The following is a 25,512-nucleotide window of genomic DNA, read 5'->3' on the forward strand; positions in this document are numbered from 1 at the left end:
AACACACCTAGCCTTATAGGTGTACTGGGGAATCAAACTCGGGCCCATAAGCTTGCTCCAGAAAAACGTTACTCTTCCAGTTACCCTCTCCAGCCTCCAAAGTAAAAAAAAAAAAAAAAAAAAAAAAAAAAAAAAGAAAAAAGGTCCTGACCAAGACAATTTATCAAATAAAAACACAGGGTACTCAGTTAAATGTGAATGAGAGATAATTTTTACATGGGCTATTCTCACTGAAGAGTTAATCGTTCACTTGAAAGTCACCTTTAACAGGAAATCATACATTTTCCCCGCCAGGGGTAGCACCTAGACTGACTGACAGGCCACGGTAATTCTGGCAGCGCCACTTCCGGCCATCAGGTCGGGCTTCCGGAGCGCCGCGGCCGAGGTCCCGCAGGCCGACTCAGCAGGCCCCGCCCCGCCCCGGGAGCCCCGCCCATCGCCGGAAGCCCCGTCCGGCGGAGGTCGGGCTTCGGTCCCGCTCGGGGCTCCCGCAGCCCCGCCCCTCCCGGGAAGCGTGTCCCCGCCGGGGCCGAGCTGGCTTTCCCGGGAGGCCGGGCGGAGTTCCGGGCCTGCGTGCCCCGCGGGCGGCCCAGCGCCAGGGCTGGGTCCCGGGCCGCCGACGCCCGCTTCCCGCCCCCAGGGGCCGGGGGCGGCCGCTGGGTCCCGGCTCGGGCGGCTCGGCGCCTCCGACCTTGCTCCTCCAGTCGCCGGGGTGGCGGGCCGACCCGCGGGCGGCCGGGGCCGACGACCGCCATTCCGGTGTCGCTGCGCCCGCGGGGGCCGCCCGAGCCGGCCACCATGCCGCTGGGCCTGAAGCCCACCTGCAGCGTGTGCAAGACCACGTCGTCCTCCATGTGGAAGAAGAGCCCGCAGGGCGACATCCTCTGTCACCACTGCACGGGCCGGGGCGGCGGGGGCGGCGGCGCGGGCGCGGCGGCGGGCGGCGGGGTCGCCGGCGGCTTCGGCACCGCCACCTTCGCCGGCCCCTCGGCCGGCCCCCCGCAGAGCAACGGGGGCGGGGGCGCCAAGCAGGTGAGCTGTCGGCCCTCCCTGCCCGGGGACAGCCAGGGCCCTCCCTGCGTGACAGGCTGCAGAAAGGTTCCCCGAAGACAGTGCGAGCCGAGCTGTGGTACAGGGTTGTAGGCCAAGGGCCTCTGGCCCGTTAAACCCTCGCCGTTAAATAGTAAACACGTTATTAGCTCGTTTAAGGTGACAGCGTTAGCCTCCTGTTGTGAGATACGCGGAAAGCTTTCGGGGGTAGTGCTGGTAAATTAAGTATTTTTCGTGTGTGATGAGCTCAGCAAACAAATAATAGTTCCCGCCTTTGGCCTCCACCCACTCCTGTCCTCTTCCCTCTTGGAAGCAGCGCCACCTCTTGGGAGGCCCTACAGAGGTTGACTTAGCCCCCTGCTTTTTAAAGTTAACAAAGTGCACACCATCCTCTGATCTTTGTGAGGTCGTATTATATTGGCTTTTCTTCTACAGCTTTAATTTCTTTTTCTCTAAATTATGTGACAGAGTAAGCAAGAAATTCACAGAAGGTCTGCACGGCTCAGAAATACCAAGTACAAATCTGCTCCAGCTGCTGAAAAGAAAGTTTCCACCAAAGGAAAAGGGAGAAGACATATTTTTAAGTTAAAAAACGTAAGATGATTGTGGATGGTGTGTTTCCTGCTAGGAAGGACACTGTGTCTGTTTGGTGTGCCTTGCCACTGCTTTCTCTAGTCACTGAACGTAGGTATACCTCCTGGGAACCCTTCTATAATATTCTGGAGGGAAGGCAAAAGATGAACTCTGTTGTAAGAAGCTCGCTACTTATACATTAGAAAAGCACTTTCTCCATTTTTTTTTCTCTAACTTTTATTTTTCATGTGGAAAATATAAAGTAGGAGTCTAAGAGAAATCTTGTATATTTTATCTCATGCAAAGAGAGAGTGGTTTGTTTTTTAAATTGATTAAATTTGTTCATTGACAATTTCATGAAGTTATGGGTCTTGATGAATAGTTAATTAAGAAAAGTGTTTTTGCTGGGCAGTGGTGGTGGTGCTCATCTTCAGTCCTAGCACTTGGGAGGCAGAAGTAGGTGGATCTCTGAGTTCAAGGCCAGCCTGGTCTACAGAGTAAGTTCCAGGACAGCAGTATTACACAGAGAAACCCTATCCCCGAAACCAGACACATACACAGACACACGCTCATGCAAAGAAACGAAAGCAGACTTTTTTCTTTTAAAGTGCTAAGCAAATAACAGAATTCATCAATATATTTGTTTATGATAGTCCCAGAAAATGTATCTGTTGGTTCATGATAAATTTGGTGAATATGAATCCAAAATTCTTTATTGTTTAAAAGTCTCACTCTAGAGTCTTTTGTTGTGATAAGTTTTATTTTGTAGTATGAGAGTGGATGATATTGTAGGTGTATTATTTTTATCTCAGCTTGGTATTACTTTCAGAACAAAAGTGTTACACTTGCCAGAAATCACATTACTAAAGTAGACACATCCATTTATAAAACAGGCCTAGGAGTAGGGTCACACAGAATGTAGACTCTTGTTTAAATTCTTCTTTTATATGTATGTTTTGCTTGTGTGTACCAAGTACCCAAGAGGCTAGCAGAAGGCAGCAGATCCCTTGGTACTGGAATTACAGGCAGTTAGAAGCTGCCATGTGGGTGTTGGGGACCGAACCTACGTCCTCTGTAAGAGCAACGAGTGCTCTAACCACTGATCCTAATCTCCAGGCCTGAGCTTTTTTTTTCTTTTCTTTTTACACTTATTTTTCAATGGTATGCATATGAGTGCAAGTACATATGCCGTGGTACATATGTGGAGGCCAGAAGACAAATTTCAGGGGCTGGTTCCCTCCTGCCTTGGGTTCTAGTATCCAACTCAGGTTGTCTGGCTTGCTTGGCAAGTACTTTTACGCAACTCAACCATCAGCCATTCTTTCCTCAGTTCTATAGTTTAAGATTTTTATAATTTAGTTTTCTTAAACTAAGGGATTTTTTGAGTAGTCAAAATATGTTAATATATTTGTATAACAGGTGTATTTTCAATTTAAGTATTCAGACTGTGTTCTCTTGGGTTACTTCATTATCAAATTCTCTGCACCTCCATCCTTCAAGGATGACACAAAGTCATTGGAGGGGCTGTTTTTTATGTTGTGATGAAGTTTGTATTGCAATTTTAAAAGGAGATTTTAATGATGGTGCAATGTAACAAATTACTGAGAACCTCAAAGAGTTACAACAAAACTTAAAATTTTTTCATTTTATATTCATCTGTATATTTTTTATATTTTCCATCTTGTCATGGTTAGACTTTTAGAGCCAGTACATTTCTATACTGGAATGTTAATGCCTATTGGTGCTCTGAGGAAGCTTTGTTAGCTCTTAACATCATAATCAGAAACTTTACCTTTTTTTTTCAGCACTTTTAATTATTGGTAGCAAAAATAGTGGAAATATTCAGCTGTTTCACATCAGCATTCAAGAAATCTTTTTGATCCCTGTGCATATGCGTGTGTGTGTGTGTGTGTATGTGTGTGTGTGTGTGTGTATACGTACGTGTACTTACACACTCATGGGGAAGCTGCCATCCTGCCCCAGCTTTCCAAGTGCTGGGATTACATGTGTGTACCACCATACCTGTCAGAATTTTTTCCTGAAGTTTTTGTCACTAAATAACAGTGGTTTGTTTTTTCAAATTACACAGTTGTCATGTGGTTGGGAGAAATGTCCATATGTATTTATAGGTATGCAAATATTTTTTTTCTTATAGCCTATCAAAGCTCCTGAATCTGTTTCTACCATAGTCACTGCAGAATCAATTTTCTACAAGGTAAGCTTCCATAGAGTCACTGAGAGAGAGAGAGAGAGAGAGAGAGAGAGAGAGAGAGAGAGAGAGAGTGAGTGAGAGTGTATAGTTGGGCTGGTTTTAGAATATGCTACCAAAATACTGGCTTAGTCCAAACATCTCTGCTACAAGGTGTGGTTACACTTTCAGTTCCCTTCCGAGCTATTTTCCCTCCAGATGGCTGTTATAAAACATCTCATCCAGATCTTTTACAGCTCAGGTAGGAGAGGAAGTTGCCTATGAGACTATGATATGAAGGCGCTAAGGAGTTACCCTCAGAACAGTAGTGTACAGTGTGACGTTATGGAAGAGCCATCGAGAGTGAAGGCGAGGAGCACATCGGTAGACATGAGTGAGCAGACAGTGTTGACCCTGATGTCCTGTGCTTACGCAGGCTAATGATTCTGACCTGCCGTCAAGCAGCAGCGAGAGCAATAAAGGTAGCGGGCACCAGCTCTTCTTCTTGTGTGTTATGGCTGTTAGTTCGGTGTTCTTGTGGGACTCCTACCAGTGGGAATGTGTGTGTCTCTGACCCTTTTGCCTGCTGTTGGGACTCTTTTCCTGCTATTAAGTTGCCTTGACCAGCCTAAATATGAGGGCTTTTGCCTTGTCTTATGGTATCCTGTTTTATCATGTTTGGGTCTTGTTTCTTGGAGGCCTGTTCTTTTCTGAAGAAAAGAACTGAATCTGGGGGAAAAGTGAAGTGTATGTGTGTGGAGGGAGTGGCACTGGGAGGAGTGAAGAAAGAGGAAACTATAGTCCAGATGTGTGAGAGAAGAATATATGTTCAATTAAAAAAAGTTTTTAAAAGTCTGGCAGGATGGGCTGGAGAGAAGACTCTGAGGTTAAGACTCTGAGATTAAGAGAGAAGACTCTGGGCTGTTCTTCCAAAGGTCCTGAGTTCAATTCCCAGCAACCATATAGTGGCTCACAGCCATCTGTGTTCCAGTTTCAGGGATCCGAAGCCTTCTGGTCTTCTTGTGTGTCAGGCATACACAGGGCATACAAACTTATATGCCATCAAAACAGCCAAACACATAAAGACAGGCAGAGAAAAACTTATGAAAAGTTTACTCAGTCTAAGGAACATTTTATTTTTTTCAGGAATATATCAGTTTAGATCTAAAACTTCAGACTTTCTGCATTTCAAACATATCAGTTTTTATATGTAGACTATGTAAATATAGTTGTAATCTGATTAGTGTGTAGATTGACACAACAGACTGGAAAACAGGCTAACAGGCACTACTTCCACCTACAAGAAGCACTGGAATATTAAAAGCAAACGTTTACAATAAGGTTGTCTTTCTACTAAGGTTCTTTCTTTACATGGTAAAAATTTGCCTTGTAAATTTATAGTCGAGGGAGTATAGAGTTGAACTTAACAAACAACAGAAAACTGAACAAATGTATTCTTAGTTTACTATTATTCTTAATTCATGCTCCAAAATTTTGTTGAAAAAGTAAGGTCTTCTTGGGCCAAAGCATACAGATATGTGAGGGATATATCTCGTTAAAGTAGAAGACAGAAAGATGCCTCAGCTATCAGCAATCATTACATGCTGTGGTGTTTGGGGATCTGAGCTGTCATGCAGGAGGCAATGGTGTGTCACCTGGACCAAACACTTCATGGTATTCAAATGGTTATGACCTTTGGGTGTATTTATTTTTGTTAAAAACAAAATAAAGTACAAAGTCTGTCACAGGCCAGAGTTTTTCTTATATGTCTAGAATTTTATACATTGTTAATTGTTAATCATAAGTTAAAAGTTGAGTGACAGAGCGAGAGAGAATGTGTGTGTGTGCATCCTGTGGGTTATGCAGTGAGCTGAGCATTTCAAGTGTTTTGTTTGGTTCAGTCTCCTCTTGGGTGAGTACTGTGTCCTCATTTTATGGATAAGGATACTGACTCAGATTAATTAGCTTGGCCAAGATAGTATAGCTGGGAAGGCGTGGCGCAAGGCAGTGTGGTGCTAGAACCTAAGCCCAAGCATGAGATCTTGGCTCCATTGCCTTGGTGGGCGGTCATGTTACTGATCTCTAATGTTCCTTCATCTGTGAAATAAATATTGTAAGTAGTAATTACTTCCTGAGATTATGCATGTTAAACATTTAGTAAGGTCACTAGTCAGTGAATGATGCAAATGGTTTTCATCACAGCTTCACATTTGTATAAAGTTTCGCCAGCAGCTCATTCTGTTCATACATTAGGTCTAGAAGATAAAAATTTAGCGTCCTAGTGATTTCTGTGTGTGTGTTAATGGAAAAGCATGTGGGACTTGGATTCCAAGGATCAGCCTTATTGCTATATTTACCAAATAGTAAGATCAAAATGCAGCAAAATAGTCAAGTAATGTTGCAGAGAGCCAGCATTGTGGACACTCTCACAGCAGAGCTGACATCATGGTGACAAGTTCAAGAGGTCAGTGTGAGCCTAAGCTGAGCTGGAGCCCCAGATCACATATATGAAAGGGAAGGACTGGAGAGCAGGCCCAGCGGTTCAGAGTACATACTCTTGTCTCAGAGGACCCGGATTCAGTTCCCAGTACCACATCCAGTCACAACTACCTATACTCCAACTCCAGGGATGAAGACACCTTTGGCCTCTGTGGCACCTGCATGTACATGCACATATGTGCACACATACACATAATTTAAAAAATAATAAAATATGGGAGAGAGAAATGAAAGGGAGTCACTAGGAATGACAGGTAAGAATGTGGGCATGCAGGAAACAGAATGGGTAAGTGACCTTTCTGGAGTACTGCCATGTCAGGGCAGCTGTATGACCTTAGAGTGGCCACTCCTAATGTTCTTCTCCTTTCTGTCTGCCAGCAAATGGAGACTGTTTAGATAGTGACTTGGACATGTTTGTTAGGTGTTTGTATGGCAGTCTTCCCTTACCCACAGCTTTAGTTGTTCTGTTTTATTAGTTATTATTCTGTTTATTATTAGTTAGTACTGTTAATCTCTTACCTAGATTATTAAGCTGAGTCATAAGTATGGATATATAGGAGGAAAATTTGGAGTGTGTAGAGTAGCAGTATCTATCCAAGGTTTCAGGCATTTACTAGCATATTACACTGTATCCCCCAGATAAGGGGAGACTGCTTGTACACTCCTCTGCGCTGGGCAGTGCTTGCCGTCGAAATTTCACTAACACCTTACCTTTGCATTGCTGTTTTATTTTCACACTGTTACATATTTGTGATTCATATTCATCATATATCTGAGGGCGAGTGATAAACAAATACAATTATTTATACTTTGGGAGAAATTATGTATGAACATAGATAATAAACACAAACTGTATCTGATAAGTAACTTAGACCCTTCTGGGCAGGAAAGGCCTAGCTGATAATGCTGTGGGCTAATAAGTAGACTGCAGCTGCAGTACAGTACACACACATTGTGACCCAGTCACGCCCCTCAGACACATGCGCAGGCATCTCCCAGGAGAAACTGGTGGTCTGTCAGATGCCCATATTGCAACTGAATTACTAGAAGGTTTTATTCAGAATCCTTTTTGTGCTTAAACTACATTTATCTTAGCGGCTTTGGCTACTACAGAAGCCTTGTGTCAAGGAAAGCACACGTGGTTTCTACAGTTAAGGGCTGACTTGTTGAAGACTACACCCACTTCAGGACATTCTACATATCATGAACATCAAAATTATGGATATTCAAAGGTGAAAACTTTTCATCTCAAGATCCAGGGAAGAGAACCTGGGATGGATAGCAGAGAAACAGGGAGAATTCAGTGGTGGAATTGTACAGATTAGTTAATATAAGTAGAACAGGAAATGAATATATCGTTACATTGTTGAGAAGATGTAAAACAGAAAGGGTATGGACAAGACAGTTGTCAGAGTCTGGGAAATGTGGTAATACATCCTGAATGCTGATTATAGTCAAAGAGGTTTTTTTGTCATTTTCTTGTAGTATTGTCTTTGAATAGACAACTGGGAAGGGCAGTGTGTAGAGTCTAGTCTTATCAAGCAAATGCTGATTTTTAAGGTAGTACAGGAAGTAGGGATAGTGTAGATTTTTTCCTTTTTTTCTTTCCATTTTTAAATTTTTATTAATTATACTTTATTCACTTTGTATCCCCCTTATACCTCCCTCCCTCCTCCTCTCCTAATCCCACCTCCCTCCACCTTCTCCACACATGCCCCTCCCCCAGTCCACTGATAGGAGAGGTCCTCCTCTCCTTCCTTCTGATCCTAGTCTATCAGGTCTCATCAGGAGTGGCTGCACTTCCTCTATGGCCTGGTGATCACCTCAGGGGGAGGTGACCAAAGAGCAGGCCAATCAGTTCATGTCAGAGACAGTCCCTGTTCCCATTACTAGGGAACCCACTTGGACACTGAGCTGCCATGGGCAACATCTCTGCAGGATTCTAGGTTATTTCCATGAATGGTCCTTGGTTGGAGTATCAGTCTCAGAAAAGACTCCTGTGCCCAGATTTTTTGGTTCTGTTGCTCCTTGTGGAGCTCCTGTCCTCTCCAGGTCTTACTATCTCCCCTTTCTTTCATGAAATTCCCTGCACTCTACCCAAAGGTTGGCCATCAGTCTCAGCATCTGCTTTGATTGTCTGCAGGGTAGAGTCTTTCAGAGGCCCTCTGTGGCAGGCTCCTGTATTTTTCCCTGTTTTCTCCTTCTGATGTTCATCTTCGTTGCCTTGCTGTATGGGGTTTGAGCATTTAGCCAGAGTCCTCCTTGATTAGTTTCTTCAGGTGTACAGATTTTAGTAGGAGTATCCTAGTGTAGAAGATTTTTAGGCAAATGAAACTACTCAATGATCTGACCACAGTGGATCCATGTTATACATGTCCCAAGCCCACAGATTCTATAGCACCAAGATTAACGAAGATTTATGATGTTTCGGTCACCACGATGTGATGTGTAGGTTTATCAGTTGCCGTAGATGTTTCACTCTGATAATGGGGCAGGGATAACAGAAGATGCTGTGTATGTGCCAGCTAAAGGGACTAGGGAAATTCACTACTTCTACTTTCTATGATTTTGTTGTGAATTCAAAACTATTCCTAAAATCAAGTCTTTGTTTTAGAAGTAGAGCTAGAATTCATGACGTAAAAATTTATATAAAGAAATACTTTCCCAGTTGCAAATTGTCATATATGTGTTTTATTCAATTATTTTTCATTCAGAAGTGAAACAAACATCAACATAATGTAAAACATTGATGCTCAGACTTTTTTTTTTACTATTTTGCACATTTGCTTACTGATGAATTTTTTTTTTTTTTGTGGCTGTGATCTGTTACTATTTTAAATACAATATTATTTTCTGTTTTCCCCAGGGAGTGTATTACCAAATTGGTGATGTTGTTTCTGTGATTGATGAGCAAGATGGAAAGCCTTACTATGCTCAGATCAGGGGTTTTATTCAGGACCAGTACTGTGAGAAGAGTGCAGTACTGACATGGCTCATTCCTACCCTCGCCAGCCCCAGAGACCAGTTTGATCCTGCATCGTATATAATAGGTAAAGCTGGCACAGTGTCTTGTATTTAGTTAAGTCTTCAATACTTTATGAAAGAATGTGTTAGTCTGTGTGAGCTCTCAAAATGCCGCAGACTGTATGGCTTCTGCAGACTGTTCTGAAGGTTGAAATCAGATCTAGGTGCTGTGACAATGGCGTGTGGTGAGGCCTTGCTTCCCGGTTTGCAGATGGCTGCCTTTTTGCCGTGTCCTCTCATGGTCTATATATGCACTGAAAACGACACCAGTCTTAACCAGTCCATTATTGTGTTTTAATTAAAATACAGTTATATTTTCTCCTTTTCTCCCTCCAGTCCTCTGGTATACCCCACCCTATTCTTTCTCAAATTCATGGCTCGACTTCTTTTATTGTTAGTTGTTTAATTACTGTTTGTTATATATTAGTGATATTTCTGAATACATAAATACAATCTTCTCACTTTATTTAATGTTCTTTAGTCAAATGATTTCCAGCCTGACTACTTGGTAATAGACAGCCAGTTTGGGGACACGGGCTTCTTCTTCGTTACTGCTGTGTTGCTGTGAGGAAACACCAAGACCAGCTCTCACCCTCAGTAGTTCTTGCTTGCCTGCAGTCCTTTGTCTAGAGTTGAGGGCCCACTCTTTTGTCTTTATTTGACCCTGGCTGCCTGTCAAATGGTCCCATCTTCAGCACATAATGTGTAATGATAGACCATCAGCATATCAATTTAGAGGCTTGAGAACAAAGTTCAATCCAGAATAAAAAGGCATAAATGTTATTAAGTACAAAAAAGTAGAGAGCATTGTAGGAAATTCATAGACATTTTATATTGTTGGTATTCGAGCGTCATTTGTTACTATGGCCAGAACAGTGTACCCACTAACACATGATGTGGATAAGATTTGTTTGTTTGACCCAGGCCTGTAAGAATTACACAGGAACCTAGGTTACACAGGTTATCTTAAAATTACTTAAAACCAACTTCTAAAAGAACTTTCCTAATTAGTTTTAAAAACCAAATTCTCAGGATACATCCCTGTACACAGCATACATGACATGCTACTTAAAAAAAAAAAATCATTGTTGATGGTTGAAATGGCACACTCTACTCAGTTGATCATTTCAAGGTGTTCAAAAGAGAGAGTACAAATAATTCTTGACAGAGTCATAAAAAAAGACTGGCCAATATAATTTTTAAAGTTCAGCTTTCTTCAGTTTTTCTCTACTTTTCATTCTTTCTGTAACAGGCATCCCTTGAATTTGCATCCCAAAGGGAAAGACGTTTCTATGAGTGAGAACTTCAAGGACAACTAATACTCCACTGTTATTCTGTTATAACATGTCAAGCTTGTTAAATGACCAAACAGTTCTTACCTTTTATGCCTATAAGTATGGAACCAGCAGAGGCCCCTATGACTTCCTTTTCATGATCCTCAAAGTTTGGGTGCTCCCCTGCTGTAGATGATGTCACATGGTATGAAGGTCAGAACACAAGCTGTGGAGCCAGATACTGGTTTCATGGCTCCTATGCTTACCAGCTGGTTCCAGAATTCACCAGTCCTTATTCTGTCTTACCTCATTGTGCCTCTATGTAAAATAGGAAGCAGTGCCCCATGAGGATTGTGTGAGGATCCAAAATATATACACACACACACACACACACATATATATATACATATACATACACACACTCATACACATATATGTATTACACATGTATATGTAAAGTATGTAGAAGAGTACCAGCACTTCATAAACTGTCATATTCAATAATCTGGATCCTTTCTCGGTTGAGTCACTTTGTGGGAGGATGCGGTCTTCCTTAATCAGTTAAAGTAGAATAAATAATGGAGTGTGACTTCACAGTAAGTAAGACATGTTTCAAGGGCTAATGTCAGGTTGGTTATCCCTAGAGTGCTTCCTCTTAATGTTTGAGAATGCTAACATTTTATGAAAATGATACCTGTGTTCAAAACTGTATTTAACTTTTCTATTGGCTGTCGCATAGGGCCAGAGGAAGATCTTCCAAGGAAGATGGAATACCTGGAATTTGTCTGCCATGCGCCTTCTGAGTATTTCAAGTCAAGGTCATCACCATTTCCTACAGTTCCCACCAGACCAGAGAAGGGCTACATATGGACTCACGTTGGACCTACTCCTGCTATAACTATTAAGGAAACAGTTGCCAACCACTTGTAGTTATAAAACCAAACCTGGGGCACACTTACATAGCATGTATGAAGCTTTGATTGTAATCCCCAGAACATACACACATATTCCAAACTAAAACCTGAGTTCTGGTTTTCTTATATTTATAATATAATGAAGTAAGCCACACATTTGTCTCTTTAAGTTTTTTCTTGAAGTTTTTGAGACAGGGTCTCACTGTGTAGCCCAGGTTGGCCTAACCTTGAATTCCCCCTGCCTCCTCAAGTGCTGGGATTATAGATGCGTGACACCATGGCTACTTAACGCCAATACTACTTCATGAAGTTCTGTGGAAACATGAGAAATTTTTATCCTGCTACCCAGTAATTATTAGCTTGTTCCTCAGACTCTTACCCTTTTACTACAGTTGGGAAGAAGCATCTTCCTGCTCACAGAAGCTACAATAAAGCTTATTGTAAACACCATTGGAAATGATTTTCTAAATGCTAATGATCCAGTTTTGGATTAAAATATATTTTTACGATGGATTTAGTTTGGATCTTTTATTAATCTCATTTGAACTACTTAAAAAGGAAATAAGATGCCCCTCCAAGGTGGTATCACATAGAAACATCAGTCTTTTGAGTGTATCACTCACCTTATAGTAAAGAGTAGCATAGTGTTACCTAGGGGAGTCACAGGGTTTAATTCAAATTGTTACACCTGACCCAGGTGACCTTTGCAGGCGAGAACTCTGGGAGGTTTGCTGTCCAGCAAGGCATAGCTATGTATTTTGTATATGCTGCAAACCAAAACTGCAGCCCTGATACCTAAACTGGAGAAACTGAGGGAGGACTGTGTGCTCAGGTTTTTAAGCTGGAGGACAATTTTATTAAGAGTTTAAAAGAAAAACTACAGGGCAGGCAAGCTGTAAACTGCAGCAGCTGCCCAGAGGACCAAGATGGTGAAGAAAGGTGAAGAGTAAAAGGCACACCTTTATAGGTTAGGTATAGAGGTTTGGCAAGCAGCCAAATGGCAGGGAGGGGCCTTTAGAAAAAGTGAAAAGGTCCAAAGTACTTAAAAAAAAAACATTGTTAGGATGTCACTAGCATCTGGAAGAAAGACAGAGCCAGGCTTTTCTGAGACCTAATAGCCTTGTGGCAGCCAGGGATCCTCTTTGAGACCACCCATACTATAATCGCACACACTTGTCTGTATATTTTAAATGTCTGTCTTCCATACCCAGTTATGGAATATTAGGATACTGTTATTAGGATATTGTTTGTATTGATGATGGCTAGGATATTAGGATACTGTTTGTGTTGATGATGGATAACTTTACAAGTTAGGTCACAGGTTCAGGGAGTATCAAGATAAAATCATGTTACAATTAGGAAAAAAAAAAAAAAACAATATTTAAAGATTCTGGACTAGAGGCTGGATCAAGAGTCTTACCAGGCATTTTTGGTTGAAAGGATTACATTCATTTAAATTGTGTGTAAATGCCATGCTTTGATTAAAAAAAAAAAAAACAATCAGAAGATAGAATATCTTTTTCCATAAGTCAAGAAGTTGCAAGGCATACAATCTGCCAAATACCGGAAAAACAATGACTGAGTCTGTGACTGCCAAGAAATCTCTTCCTCCAACAGAAAGCAAATTGGTTCCATCACTGATCTAATATTAAGGATTTAGTATAGAAATGGGAATAAAATACGCAATCTATTATAAATAACCTTAGCCTACGCTATTCAGATAGTCCCGAGCATTATATAACCACAGCATTTACCATCCTGTGGTTTTATAGATTAACCAAGTTTATTAAATTAAAAAGAAATTTACAGACATCATTTTATAGTAACAACATAGAGACAGACCATAAGGACAAACAGACAAACACATCTACAAAAATCAGAAGTATATTTTATGCTAAAGTTACTTTCTGTCCAGGTCGAAATGTTGTTCCACTTTGATGTTTTCTCTTCTTTGGATTTTGAAAGTTTTCATACCTTAAAAAACAAGGAAGATGATATTTTGGGCTGAAGAGATCAGCAGTTAAGAACACTGCTTTTCCTGAGTAAAATTCCTGGCAGCCACATAGTGGCTCTGATGCCTTCCTCTGGTGTATGCAGATAGAGCATATTAAGTAAATATTTTTTAAAAGGATATTTAATGAATATTTAAAATTATCAAACAAAGATAATGGATTCTTTTAAGGTAGCCTTATAGTTTAAGAAATGAAACACCTGGAAAATTTATAGAGGAAATTAAAAGGTTCTTAATTTTTTAAAGTTTCAGTCTAGTAGAAAAAAGAAAATAAACAGTAGCTTAGGATAGAATACAAATGGCAATGAACAATATGCAAGTTATAACCTTTATAGTTTTATTTAGGACAAGGACACTACTGAAGACATAATTTCATGGTTACGACAGTGGGACACTGAGGTGTGGGAGAGTTTGAGGTGTAGCATCTGTGCTCTGCCACTGAAAGACACTGGACACTATCTAGAGCAAGTTGGCAGTTATTCTGAAAGCCTTAGAAATATTAGCACTGTGATGCAGTGATTCTATATCCAGGGAACTAATGAAAGAAGCACACACGTTTGGCTCCACACTGCTTGTAGCAGTGAGCACCTACAGGCAACAGAAATGTTAAGCCTGGACGGTGGCAGAGAGCTCCTAGAAACTGGCACTGAACACGGCAAAGTGGCCACCTGCACAGTCTGCCAAACAGTGCCCAGGAAGGCTGGACAGTGAGCCTACCAGCACAGGTAGGACGCTCTCCTGGTAAGAGAGCGTGAGTACACAGAGTCGCGTGAGAGTAAGGAATTTTGGGTCTTAGCCTTCTTGTAAATAGGTACACACTGCTGGCAAGCACGCCTCTCCTCCAAAGAACTGCACAAGGCTGAGTACTTATTCTCACATGAAGCCAGGGATAGATCTGTTCTGCACTGTGCTGAGTCACTGACATGGAACAGTGGCTGGCCCGTCCACCATTCAGAGTACCACAGCATACACTGCAGGAAGACTATCTAAATCCCAGTGAGTAGTACACTTTCTATAAACGAGGCAGATTCTGAGGAAATATCAACACTAATAAAATGTAAATCACCTTAAGGCAAAACCAATAATATATATGCCTACAGACATACATATAGATCTATACATATTTGTTGTTTAGATTTGATGTTGAGATGTAGCCCTGGCTGTCCTGAAACTCACTATGTAGACCAGGCTGGCCTCAAACTCACAACAATCCACCTGCTTCTGCCTCCTAACTGTTGGGACTAAAGTGTTCCACCACCATTACCCAGCTAACACCAGCATATTTTTAATCTTATAAACAAAATAGTTACATTTAAGCCACTATACATGGTCCTATTTATTTTCTAAAATTAGCTTACTATAATATAACTCAAATATAATCAACAAATTAGGGAAAGTCTTATTAGGTGCATGGTTATGACTATTTCTTGGTTTCGGGAACGGGATAACATTGGGTCTCCGGCACCTAGGCAGATGTTCTGACTTACACCCCAGTTTAACCGTGTGCAGTTTTAAATTAGCTTCCAAATCTTAAAAACTTTTAAACACTTAAGAGCTCAAGTGAACAATATGTTTCAGTGGTTACTTACAGCTCAGCAAACTCCTTCCCTTCATCTTCATTAATGGACGGCCTTGTGTGGGCAAGTGCAGTCATTAAATGTGCCTGGCTAATAGCAAAACTGGTTTTGATTGGTTCTGGCTGGTTAAGGGATTCATCCTCCTTAAATAAAAAGCAGATTAAGCAAATGTTAATTTGAGGAATATCGTGGCAGTCCCACATCATTTCTTGTCAGTTTTTTCCCTGAAAAGCATACATTCTCTTCCTCAGGAGTCACTCACAGAGCAAGGACACTCATCAGACTGAGTCACTGTGCGTTAGCACCTTGCTTGTAAATGCGGCTCAGTTAAAATGCAAAGAAATATGAGTCAAAAAAGGAAAAGCAACTTGAAAAGTTTTAACAGTTGTAAGAAGAGGGGGGAAAGGCCATACTCCACTCTGGCTCCGGTATCTGCCTTTGATGATGCTGATATCTGCCTTCAGCTGGTCCCTCTGTTCCTGGGTAAGGTCTTGGTAGCCTTCTTGGGAAGGTGTTCTGAACACAGGATGTTGGGTAAGCAGTGGGTCTTTCCCGGGAGGTGCAGGTAAATCCTGAGTCACTGAGCTTGGTGCGGACTGACAATGTGAGCTCTGCATGACGGATGCCGTGAAGACCAAAGGAAGAGAGATGGGAGAGAAGGGAGGGAGAAAGAAGATAAAAAATGAAAACTTTGTTTCCTTTTTAAAATTCACTGTTTGGGAATTTCCTGTATGCACACGTTTTGATCAGCTCCAGCGCACTCCCTGGCCTCCCTCTCCTTCCATACCCCCTCACGCTTCCCCACGTGGTGCGGCCAGGCTGTGCAGAAGGCTGTCCATTGGAGCACAGGCAGACTAGGAGGGGTCACAGCCCTTAAGTAGCAACCTTAAATTGGGCAAGTTTGTATTAATTCACTAAAGCATGCATGTTAAATGTCATCTATTAAAAATAGCAAGCCACTATTAATTTGAGTAGGTATGTATTTTAACTAACTAGAATAATAATGCTGTCCCTTTTACTCTGGTTTCCTTCTTGATATGTAGTATTACTTCTTTTCATATTTTCCATAAAAAGAATCACAAATAGGTAACATTTTGTTAGAAATTTTAGACCTCATTGCAGCAAATGTTTTAATATCCAGAAGAACTCTGTGACGATAAAGTTTACACTTACTATTAAATACATCTTCTCACAGTAAAACGGGTTTAAAATCACTCCCCGGAAGAGGAACACTGAGAGACCGCAACAGAGAGCCACGCGGGGCCCTGTGGAAACAAACTCTTGCTCCTGTTCTAAATGCTTAACAAAAACTAACATGACTAATTGGTGTAATTTAAAACACAAGACTACTTTGTTTGCAGACCAACCAAGCAGAAAAACTGTGTGGGGCTGGTTAGGAGATGAATGCCTGTCCAATATCACATCAACATCTATCTTAAGTACCCGAGCCATGCAACAATGAAAGCACAAGATACCAAGTCAGAAGAAGTCCCATTGCCAAGTTCTGATTCATAGGAGCTTCCAAAGTAGAGCCGGTACATGTTGAATTTTGATTCATCCGGAAGGACCTCCGACATCTCGAGGGGAACAAGGGACTGGTCTAAGCCACACTCTCCATCTGCAGCCGAGTCGTCGGAACCACTGCTGTGGTTAAGAAAGACCATTGAAGACAGACTCAGGTCGCTCTCAGAGCTGGAGCCTCCGTCCTAAATTACAGAGAGGGAGTGCCGGCTGTAAGACCGAAATACTCAGAAACAGCAGCAGACACTGTTCTATACAGCAGCACAGGGACGTCTGCACTCAACAAGCTCTCAGTCCTCTATGGGTCTGAGGCACACGATAAAAATGTTTTTATGAGACAAGGTTTCGTGCGGCCCACACTGGCCTTACATTTGCTATGTAGCTTAGGATGACACTGATTTTATGCTTCTTAGGATTTCAGGTGTGTGCCAACATGCCTGATTTACCTGATGCTGGGGGATGAATCCGGAGCTTTGGGCGCACTAGGCACTCTAACAATTGAGCTACACATCCAGCCCTACGCAGTACAAATGTGACTATTATCATAAAGGAAGATTAAGATGAAGTGCGTAGAGAATCCATCAACTATCCCAAAACAACAAAGCTAGAACTCAGAATCTAGGTTTTATTTCTCCATCTCTGCCTTTCACTCATTTTTGTTTTTGCTATGAAATGAGTTCTACCAACCATATTTTAGCAGTGTATGTCTCTGTACATATATATATATATATATGTATATATATACACTTGTAAAGCACTCATATGAAAAAGGGAGTGAGAAAGAAGAATCTGTTGTTCCGCCAACCTCTCCGCCAACCTGCCTTTCAGACTCATCACCACCAATGCCAGGTGTAGTGCATAAAAGACCCTGGCTACACAGATCTCTCTCTCTCTCTCATTTGTTCTCCGTCTCTCATGTCCCCACTCTGAGTCAGCCTTCTGCTCTCCCTCCTCTTTCCCTACCTAGATCTGTTTCATGCTGTGACTTTGGGGCGTTCTTTAGCTAAGGTAACTTCTGCCGCTTTATCCAAACAGACACCTTCAGGGCTAGGGATGTAGCTTGTTTGTACAGGGTTTGGCTAGCATGTGTTGGGTCCTCGTTCAACCCCTATACCATAAAGAATAAAAAGAAACACTCACCCACTAAAGTGTCTTGAGGTGGGGGCTGTGGAGATAAGTGAGTAGGTGCAGCTCTGTGCAAGCTTGGGGCCCCGACTTTAACCCCCAGAACCCACATTAAAGGTCTGGGCACAGAGGTGTGGGCTTGTCACACGGTGCTGGGATATTAATACCTTGATGCTCATTGGCCAGCAAGCCTTCCCACAGTTCAGACTAGTGAGAGACCCTGTCTCAAGAAGGGGAGGGGATGATGCCTGGCCACTGCCACTCAAGGATGTTCACTGTCTTCTGTGCGCACACACACACACACACACACACACACACACACACACGTGCATCCCTGCCCCTCCCACCTGGCTTGGAACTTTTTAAGAAATGTAGGGCCTGCAGAAATTCCTGACAAAAATATTGGAGGAGGGAAATATATAGAAAAGCTTCCTAGATAATATAAGCAAAGTCTCTATTGCAGCAAATTATCTTCTGCAATAATTAAATGCAGAATGCCATCTTTAGAGAAAGTGCTGGCTGTAGAGCTGGGACATAGAAAATACAAAGGAAACAAGATTGTCTTGTATCAGGAAGTAAGGAAGTTGCCAAAGAATGCCGAGGATCTGAGATAAGGGCACATGTGCCATCCACAGGAGACTGCCACTGGCTGGCTGGCTCAATTTCATCTTAGAAAAATAAGCTTTTCAGTTTTCTATTCTAACTGAAGTTATTATTTATTTCCATTTCTATGAATTCTACTTGACTCTGATATCTTTCTAATACCAAACAGTTGGTTACTAATGAGGTAATGCTGGGGAAATGTACCAAATCTTCATGATTAAAGGTTTTTGCACATGCCACACTCCAACTTTTGAGTGTTTACCATAGGCAGTAGAACGCTTCTACACAGTCTGGCACCGGAGCGCTCTGTGCCCCAGTGACCGCCCCAACAGCCTTCCCACGGGACTCACGTGGAGCCCAGCGGGCAGCAGCCGGCCCTGCAAGGCCTCCAGCTGCGCGTTGTACAGCAGAGCCTTCAGGTCAGCTCCCGTGAAGGACTCCGTTACCGATGCCATGTGCTGAAGGTCTACGTCATCCGCCAGAGGCAGAGAGTCACTGAGGACGTTTAAAATCTCAAGACGAGACGCCTGAAGGAAGAAAAGCTAATTGACTAAACACAGAAAAAAAATGAACTGTTGCTGTCAATTGTGACTAAGACTTTTTTCATAAATGAACCTGACATAACTAACAAGCTTTCCAAGCAGTCTGAAAATGTACTGGACGATTCTATCTGTCTTCTTAGAACCGTGTCCCTACATGGAGACACTGGCAGGAAAATGAACAGGCAACATCTGTGACTACTCAGTGAATAGATTCATTCTCATACTGGGGGTGTTTCTTAGATATGGGCCAGGGTGCCAACAAGGGAGAATCATTGAGAAAGGTGCACACAGGGCCCATATACTCTGACCTTTTGGCCCTTCTCTTTCATCCATTTATTAACTACTTTCTACACTTGGGAGCAAGGGTTGGCGGAGCATGACAGAATTGTTGAAACACCTTTCTCTGTGTGACCTGGCTGCATGCTCACGGTCCCACTTGCTTGGTTCTGAGTCGGAGGCTCCTGACAGGATATGGAGAGCAGGACCACAGAGGACGTGGTTCAGGTTTCCTGATTTTCTCTCATTGGTCAACATAACCGTGAATGGGAGTGAGCTGAGGGTGCCGCATGGGCACGGACTCAGCGTCTTTTATTCTTTGAGCAAACCATAAACAAAGCCTTTGTTTGCTAAGCTGTCTTTGTTGTTTGTTTGTTTGTTTAGTTTTGTTTTTTGAGACAGGGTTTGTGTGTGTAGCCTTGACTGTCCTGGACTCACTTTGTAGACCAGGCTGGCCTCAAACTCACAGAGATCCGCCTCCTCTGCCTCCTGAGTGCGGGAAGTAAAGACGTGCCGCACCCACCACCATCCCCTGTAAAGCTGTCCTCCAAGACAGTTGCTACCGTAACATGGCGAAAGTAAAGCTCCCAGGCCAAGGACGCGGCCTCTGCTGGGTTTGTTACCTGATCTGGAGGAGGGCAGTACACACACTTGTCCAGTCGGCCAGGCCGCAACAGGGCAGGGTCAATCAAGTCAGGGCGACTAGTGGCAGCCAACACATAAACTCCTGACGGGAAAAGAACACTTTTAGCACTATCACCTGGCAAGTTCTTTTACAGTATGTACGTGAGTGCAGGCGTGTTAGTAACAGTGACTTACCCTGCAGGCCTTCTACTCCATCTAACTGTGTCAGCAACTGGTTGACTACTCGGTCTGTAACGCCCGTGTTGTCGTGACCTCTTCGAGGAGCGATGGATTCAAACTCGTCAAAGAAGAGAATGCAGGGCTTTGCAGCCTGTGCTCTGGGGAAAGAACAAACATCTGCATTTACCAGGGCTCCAGAGTTTTCAAACTCTTCACACACACACACATACACACCACACGCACATGCACACATGTAGCAAAGACTATAATATATAGCATAGTACAATGTAGTACATATTTAATCTTCACAACCAATCCCTAAAGAAAGCACATTCCATGCAATTATCCTCAATTTCAGGATAATTAAATTTAAACTGAGTTTTCTGTTTGGAGTAGTGCTACTTATTTGTATTATATTATTAATTCCCTTATAATTTCATATATACACATAATGCTATTTGCCTCCCATCTTGCTCTCTAAATTGACTCTTGAGAGCTTAAAATATTTATTTAAATATTTTTTGAGATTTGTTTAGATATTTTAAGAGATTCATTCCTCTGGATAAATAAAAGACTAAAATCCAAATCTTAGTCAATAGGTCCTTATAATGGGTAGCCATTAAAAAAAAAAAAAAGAATTATTTGTATTTTTTAATTGTATGTACCCTCAGCTGCCAGACCCACCCTTCTCTTCTCCCCCTATGCCCTTTCCCTAATCTCTGATAAGGGAAGACCTCCTCCCCTTCTATTTGAGGTCTCATCAGGAATGGCTGAATCATCTTCCTCTGTAGCCTGGTAAGGCTGCACCTGCACCACCCAGGGGGAGGTGATCAGAGAGCCTGCCACTGAGTTCATGTCAGAGACAGCCCCTGTACCCCTTACTAGGGAACCCACTTGGAAACTGAGCAGCCTATGGGCTTCCTTTGAACAGGGGGTCTTGGTCCTCTCCATGCATGGTCCTTAGTTAGAGTATCAGTCTCTGTAGGTTCCCTTGGGCCCAGGTATTTTGGCTCTGTTGCTCTCCTTGTAGAGTTCCTGCACCGTCCAGGTCTTTCTATCTCCCTCTTCTTCCATAAGGATTCTGGCACTCTGCCCAAAGTTTGGCTATGAGTCTCAGTATCTCCTTCGATACCCTGATGGGTAGAATCTTGCAGAGGTCCTCTGTGGAAGATCCCTGTCCTATTCCTTGTCTTCTCCTACTTCCAATGTCTGTCCTGTTTGCCCTTCTGAATTGAGCATCTTCCCTAGGGTCTTCCTTGTTGTTTAGCTTCTTTAGGACTACAGACTTTAGAATGTTTATCCTATATTATATGTCTAATATCCACTTATAACTGAGTATATATCATATGTCTCTTTCTGCTTCTGGATTACCTCACTCAGGATGATCTTTTCTAGTTCCCATCATTTGCCTGCAAATTTCATGATTTCCTTGTTTTTAATTGCTGAGTAGTAGTCCATTGTGTCATAATTTCTGTATCCATTCTCAGTTGAGGGACTGAGAATTGTTGTTTCCAGATCCTGGCTATTACAAATAAAGCTGCTACAAACATGGTTGAGCAAATGTCCTTGTTGTGTACTTGAGCATATTTTGGATATATGCCTAGGAGTGGTATAGCTGGATCTTGAGAAAGCACTATTCCTAATTGTCTGAGAAAGTGCTAGATTGATTTCCAAAGTGGTTGTACAAGTTTACATTCCCACCAGCATGGAGGAGGGTTCCCCTTTCTCCACAACCTCTCCAGTATGTGTTGTCTCTTAAGTTTTTCATCTTAAAGGCTCTATTTCTTAAATTGCATAGTAGATAAATAAACCTTGACTCTATTATTCTTTTACAAATTATACTTATATTACTATGCATATTCTTTTAGTTGTATACAGTATAACAAAATTTTTAGAAAATGATAAAGTAAATTTTCTTTTAAAATTTCCCATGATTCTCTTACAGTTGAATAATTATTTCAACTTTAAATATTATCTTCCGTATTAATATGTGATCTTATGTACATCCAGTAATACGAGCATTGGTGAAAGTGGATATATGGCATACTGACTTCTAAGAGATGTTAGGAACCAGGAGAAAAAGAACTTAAAACTTACAAAGATAAGGGTGTATTAGGAATAATTATTTCTTTCATATAAGAATCTAATTTCAAAGAAAAGTGTGGTGATATATACTTCTATTCCCAACAATTAGGATGCTGAGGCAGAAGGACCATGAGTTTAAGGCTAGTATATCCAATATAGTGAGGTCTTGTCTCCAAAGAGCAAAAGAAAGAAAGAAAGAAACAAAGAAGCAGAAAAAGAAAAGAGGAAACAAAGATTTAGTCTGATCTTTAAACAACTACTTATGATTCTACTTTCAGCAATATTACTATTGTAAATATAAAATAATTTCCAAATTTTAATTTTAAAAACAACATATTTTTAGGCAGTATTTGCTATAATAAAATCTATGTCCTTTGGTTTGTTAATAATTCACCTAAATCATTGGTTTCAAATACCATCTCTTTAAAAAAAGACCAAAAACATGACTGATAAATGATAAGCCAGTTACTTCAAACATTCAAAAAAAACCCACCTGATGAAAACATCTCGGACGGCTTGTTCACTTGCTCCAATGTATTTGCTGAGTAACTCTGGCCCCTAGAGAATAAAGTAAAGTCAGAGCTGAGATGAAATTAATTATAAACAATCAGTGCTTTGGATTTTGATTAAGCATAATCAGTTACAGACCTTTTAAGACAGGGCTGAATGGATGTCTCTTATGTATATTTTACAAACTAGCTATGCTGGGCTTAGGTTTTAGGCCTTGATTTCCTCAGCCCAGACACTGTCCTTGATGTTCTCGTGGTCTGTGTCTTTATTTCCTTTACAGCTTTGTCAAAATGTCCCTCTTGTCCTCATCTGACAAGGCTGTGTGTCCACCCCAGCTGCTCCACACCTCCTTACTGCATTTTCTCTGCTGTGCTTGCTCCCAGCAGTGGCTTTTCTGCTGATGTCTGCTTAATGTCTCTTTCCACTACTACTATTGCTCTTGCTGTATACTCTGGAAAAAGTGCATACTTTGGACCTCGCATGCACTAGGTAGAGTAAAAGGCAGCCAGCAAGTGAGAGGACCATAAAACTGCTTTGCTCTTGTAGGTCTTTTCTCCCTTAAATACAGTCTGCTCTTTCTCTTGATATTTACATAAATTCTATTCAAAAAGATGGTGATTTGCCTTAAACAAGAACATGAAAGCCATTCAGAATGAGGTGGATCTGCACTCAATTCCTTACAGGTATAAACCAATCAGGGCCTCATTCTTCCCTCCGAGCTTTCCAAACAAAAGGTTAACCCACAGCGAGACCTAGCTGGAATTGGCATGGCCGGCTGTGGTGGGGGAGTAGAGTTTCCTGAAGACGTTAAGCTGGAATTGCCCCAAGACCTCGTGATTCTACTCACCACATACCAAAAGAAGTGGGAGTGTATGTCTACAGGAAACTTGTGCATGGAAGTTTACAACAGCGTTATCCACAAAGCCTAAAGGCAGGATGCTGCAGAGGCAGCTCACTGCGTACACACACCTCCACAAAGCCTGGAGGCTTGGTTCCATGGAACCACATGGTGCCAGGAGAGAACCACCTCCCACATGTTGTCCCATGACATGGTCACTGTGGCACATGTGTGCACACACACATACACATATGCACAGAACAAATAATTTAATGTTAAAGCCCAATGGTAAAACAGTCCAAAGTTTACCAGTGACAACTAATATCTAAGCAAAATGCAGTTCATGGAATGTAGTTCTGCCACAAAAGGGATTAGGTTAACACACATGACGACATGGAGCACACTAAGTGAAAGCAGCTAGACACAGAGGGCACACGTTACTTGATTCTTACATACAAGATATTAAGAACAGGTAAGTCCATAGACACAGAAATAAGACTAGTGGCTGCTAAGGAATGAGAGAAAGAGGGAACGGAATGAAATGGCTTCAAAAATAAAAGTTAGTAGGCTCGCAGCTGTGTGAGTGCAAAACAATGCCAATGAAGTCCACACTTCCAAATGGCTAACTGAACGCTAAGTTTCCCTAAAGTAAAAAGACAAGGGAGGAAGGCAAAGGCGCACATACCTTGATACTAATAAAGTTCATTCCACTCTCTCTTGCAACTACCCCAGCAAGTAAAGTTTTTCCTGTCCCAGGAGGACCGTAAAGTAATATTCCAGTCCTCTGTCGTATGGGCAGGTTCGCAAATAATTCTGGGTACTGAAAAACATTAGAAGTACGACAGAGAGCAACAATCTAAGCAGAGGCTGAATGCAGCATAGAGAAAGTATTTGGGTGGTGAGAACTGTACCTCCCTTTATTAACAGAAACACGGCAGCAGAGAAGAGCATTCCTATTGGAAATAATGGGCAGAGTCCGTATGAACACATTGTCAGGGCCTCAGGACTTCCTCCCACTTCACTGTTTGTTCTGGGCTACTCAAGTCAGCTAAGGTGCATCCACCAAGCTACAGAACTCAATCAATCTTTCTTTTTCAAGTGTAATAAAAGTAGTGTTAGGAAAACAAGGACCAAATGCCCAGTCTTCCAACATACTACCACGTGTGGTTAAACTGTGATAGCTGAGACAGTCAGGTACTGACTCAGAGAGCTAGCAGGGACGCACGTGCCATGATTATGGACAGTAACATCTCTCAAGAGCTCAAGAGTCTCCCTGCTAAACAAGAAATTTAACTTTTTTGTTTGCTTGCTTTTGTTTTTTGAAACAGGGTTTCTCTGTGTAGCCTTGGCTGTCCTGGACTCGCTTTATAGACCAGGTTGGCCTCAAACTCATGGCAATCTGCTGCCTCTGCCTCCCTGAGTGCTGGGATTACAGGCGTGCACCACGGTGCCCGGCTGATTTAACTCTTTCTCAATTACCCTCTAAATAACCAGTTGCCCAGAGAGCAAAATCCTATCTGACATTAACTAACTATTGGCTACACTCAGCAGTATCCTTGCCTCCTCTCTTAGGCAAGCCTGTGTGTGTCCATCTATTGACAAAATTCCAACCTCCCTTCTCCTTTCATACTAACCGGGGAGGCCGCAAAGCCAGCAGTAAGCACATGATCTCCAGTACTTGGACCGTAGTACCTGGTGCCCACACTTAGCGTGAGGTCGTGACTTTGCCGGCTAGGAGTCCACGCCCTCTCTTTTCCCCTAGGCTTCAGCCTATGGTTCTGTGCCGTACTCAGCACGTCCCAGGCCCTGACAACAGCCCTTCCCAAGAGTTGCCATCCAGTCACATACAACCCTTAATCATTTCTTTAGTGATTAAGCACACGTAACCCCTAGACAATACTGCCTAGTTCATGCTGCCTGTCAACTCTGCCTTTCGAGGACCGATATCAGGGTCCAAAAGTCTGCTTGATCTGGCTGTCCTAAGGATCTAGGAGACATTCTACATCCTACACTATTCCTATCTGCTTCCATTGAAATCCCAGGAGATGGTTCACTGTGCTTTAGCAAAGCTGAGTTACATAAGCTAAACAGAATTAAT

At 42.2% G+C, this 25,512-nt stretch overlaps 2 protein-coding genes across 2 annotated transcripts in view; one reads left to right on the forward strand and one right to left on the reverse strand.

Annotated features, from left to right (window-relative positions):
* Positions 1–444: 444 nt before the first annotated feature.
* Positions 445–12,035, forward strand: Gatad1 (GATA zinc finger domain containing 1). The gene is made up of 5 exons (XM_021664127.2): positions 445–1,032; positions 1,519–1,644; positions 3,779–3,838; positions 9,177–9,360; positions 11,348–12,035. Exons 1-5 carry the CDS (start codon positions 799–801, stop codon positions 11,536–11,538), a joined length of 795 nt encoding a protein of 264 aa, XP_021519802.1. The 5' UTR covers positions 445–798; the 3' UTR covers positions 11,539–12,035.
* Positions 12,036–13,280: 1,245 nt separating this feature from the next.
* The window catches only part of Pex1 (peroxisomal biogenesis factor 1), a 38,728-nt gene continuing 26,496 nt past the window's right edge, over positions 13,281–25,512 (reverse strand). Inside the window, exons 16-24 of the mRNA XM_021664125.2 lie at positions 24,100–24,234; positions 22,560–22,624; positions 19,997–20,139; positions 19,801–19,904; positions 18,710–18,886; positions 16,586–16,816; positions 15,524–15,721; positions 15,123–15,253; positions 13,281–13,496 (exon numbers count right to left, since the gene is read on the reverse strand). Coding sequence (XP_021519800.1) covers positions 13,412–13,496; positions 15,123–15,253; positions 15,524–15,721; positions 16,586–16,816; positions 18,710–18,886; positions 19,801–19,904; positions 19,997–20,139; positions 22,560–22,624; positions 24,100–24,234 — 1,269 coding nt within the window. The 3' untranslated portion in view covers positions 13,281–13,411. The remainder of the gene's footprint in view (positions 13,497–15,122; positions 15,254–15,523; positions 15,722–16,585; positions 16,817–18,709; positions 18,887–19,800; positions 19,905–19,996; positions 20,140–22,559; positions 22,625–24,099; positions 24,235–25,512) is intronic.

This window comes from Meriones unguiculatus, chromosome 21 (genome assembly GCF_030254825.1).
Source record: "Meriones unguiculatus strain TT.TT164.6M chromosome 21, Bangor_MerUng_6.1, whole genome shotgun sequence".
Classification (NCBI taxonomy): domain Eukaryota; kingdom Metazoa; phylum Chordata; class Mammalia; order Rodentia; family Muridae; genus Meriones; species Meriones unguiculatus.

Coding starts and splice junctions, on each gene's coding strand:
- Gatad1 (XM_021664127.2), top strand. CDS start 799: ATGCCGCTGGGCCTGAAGCCCACCTGCAGCGTGTGCAAGACCACGTCG. Junction 1,033..1,518: donor GGGGCGGGGGCGCCAAGCAG/GTGAGCTGTCGG, acceptor ATTATGTGACAG/AGTAAGCAAGAAATTCACAG. Junction 3,839..9,176: donor CAGAATCAATTTTCTACAAG/GTAAGCTTCCAT, acceptor TGTTTTCCCCAG/GGAGTGTATTACCAAATTGG.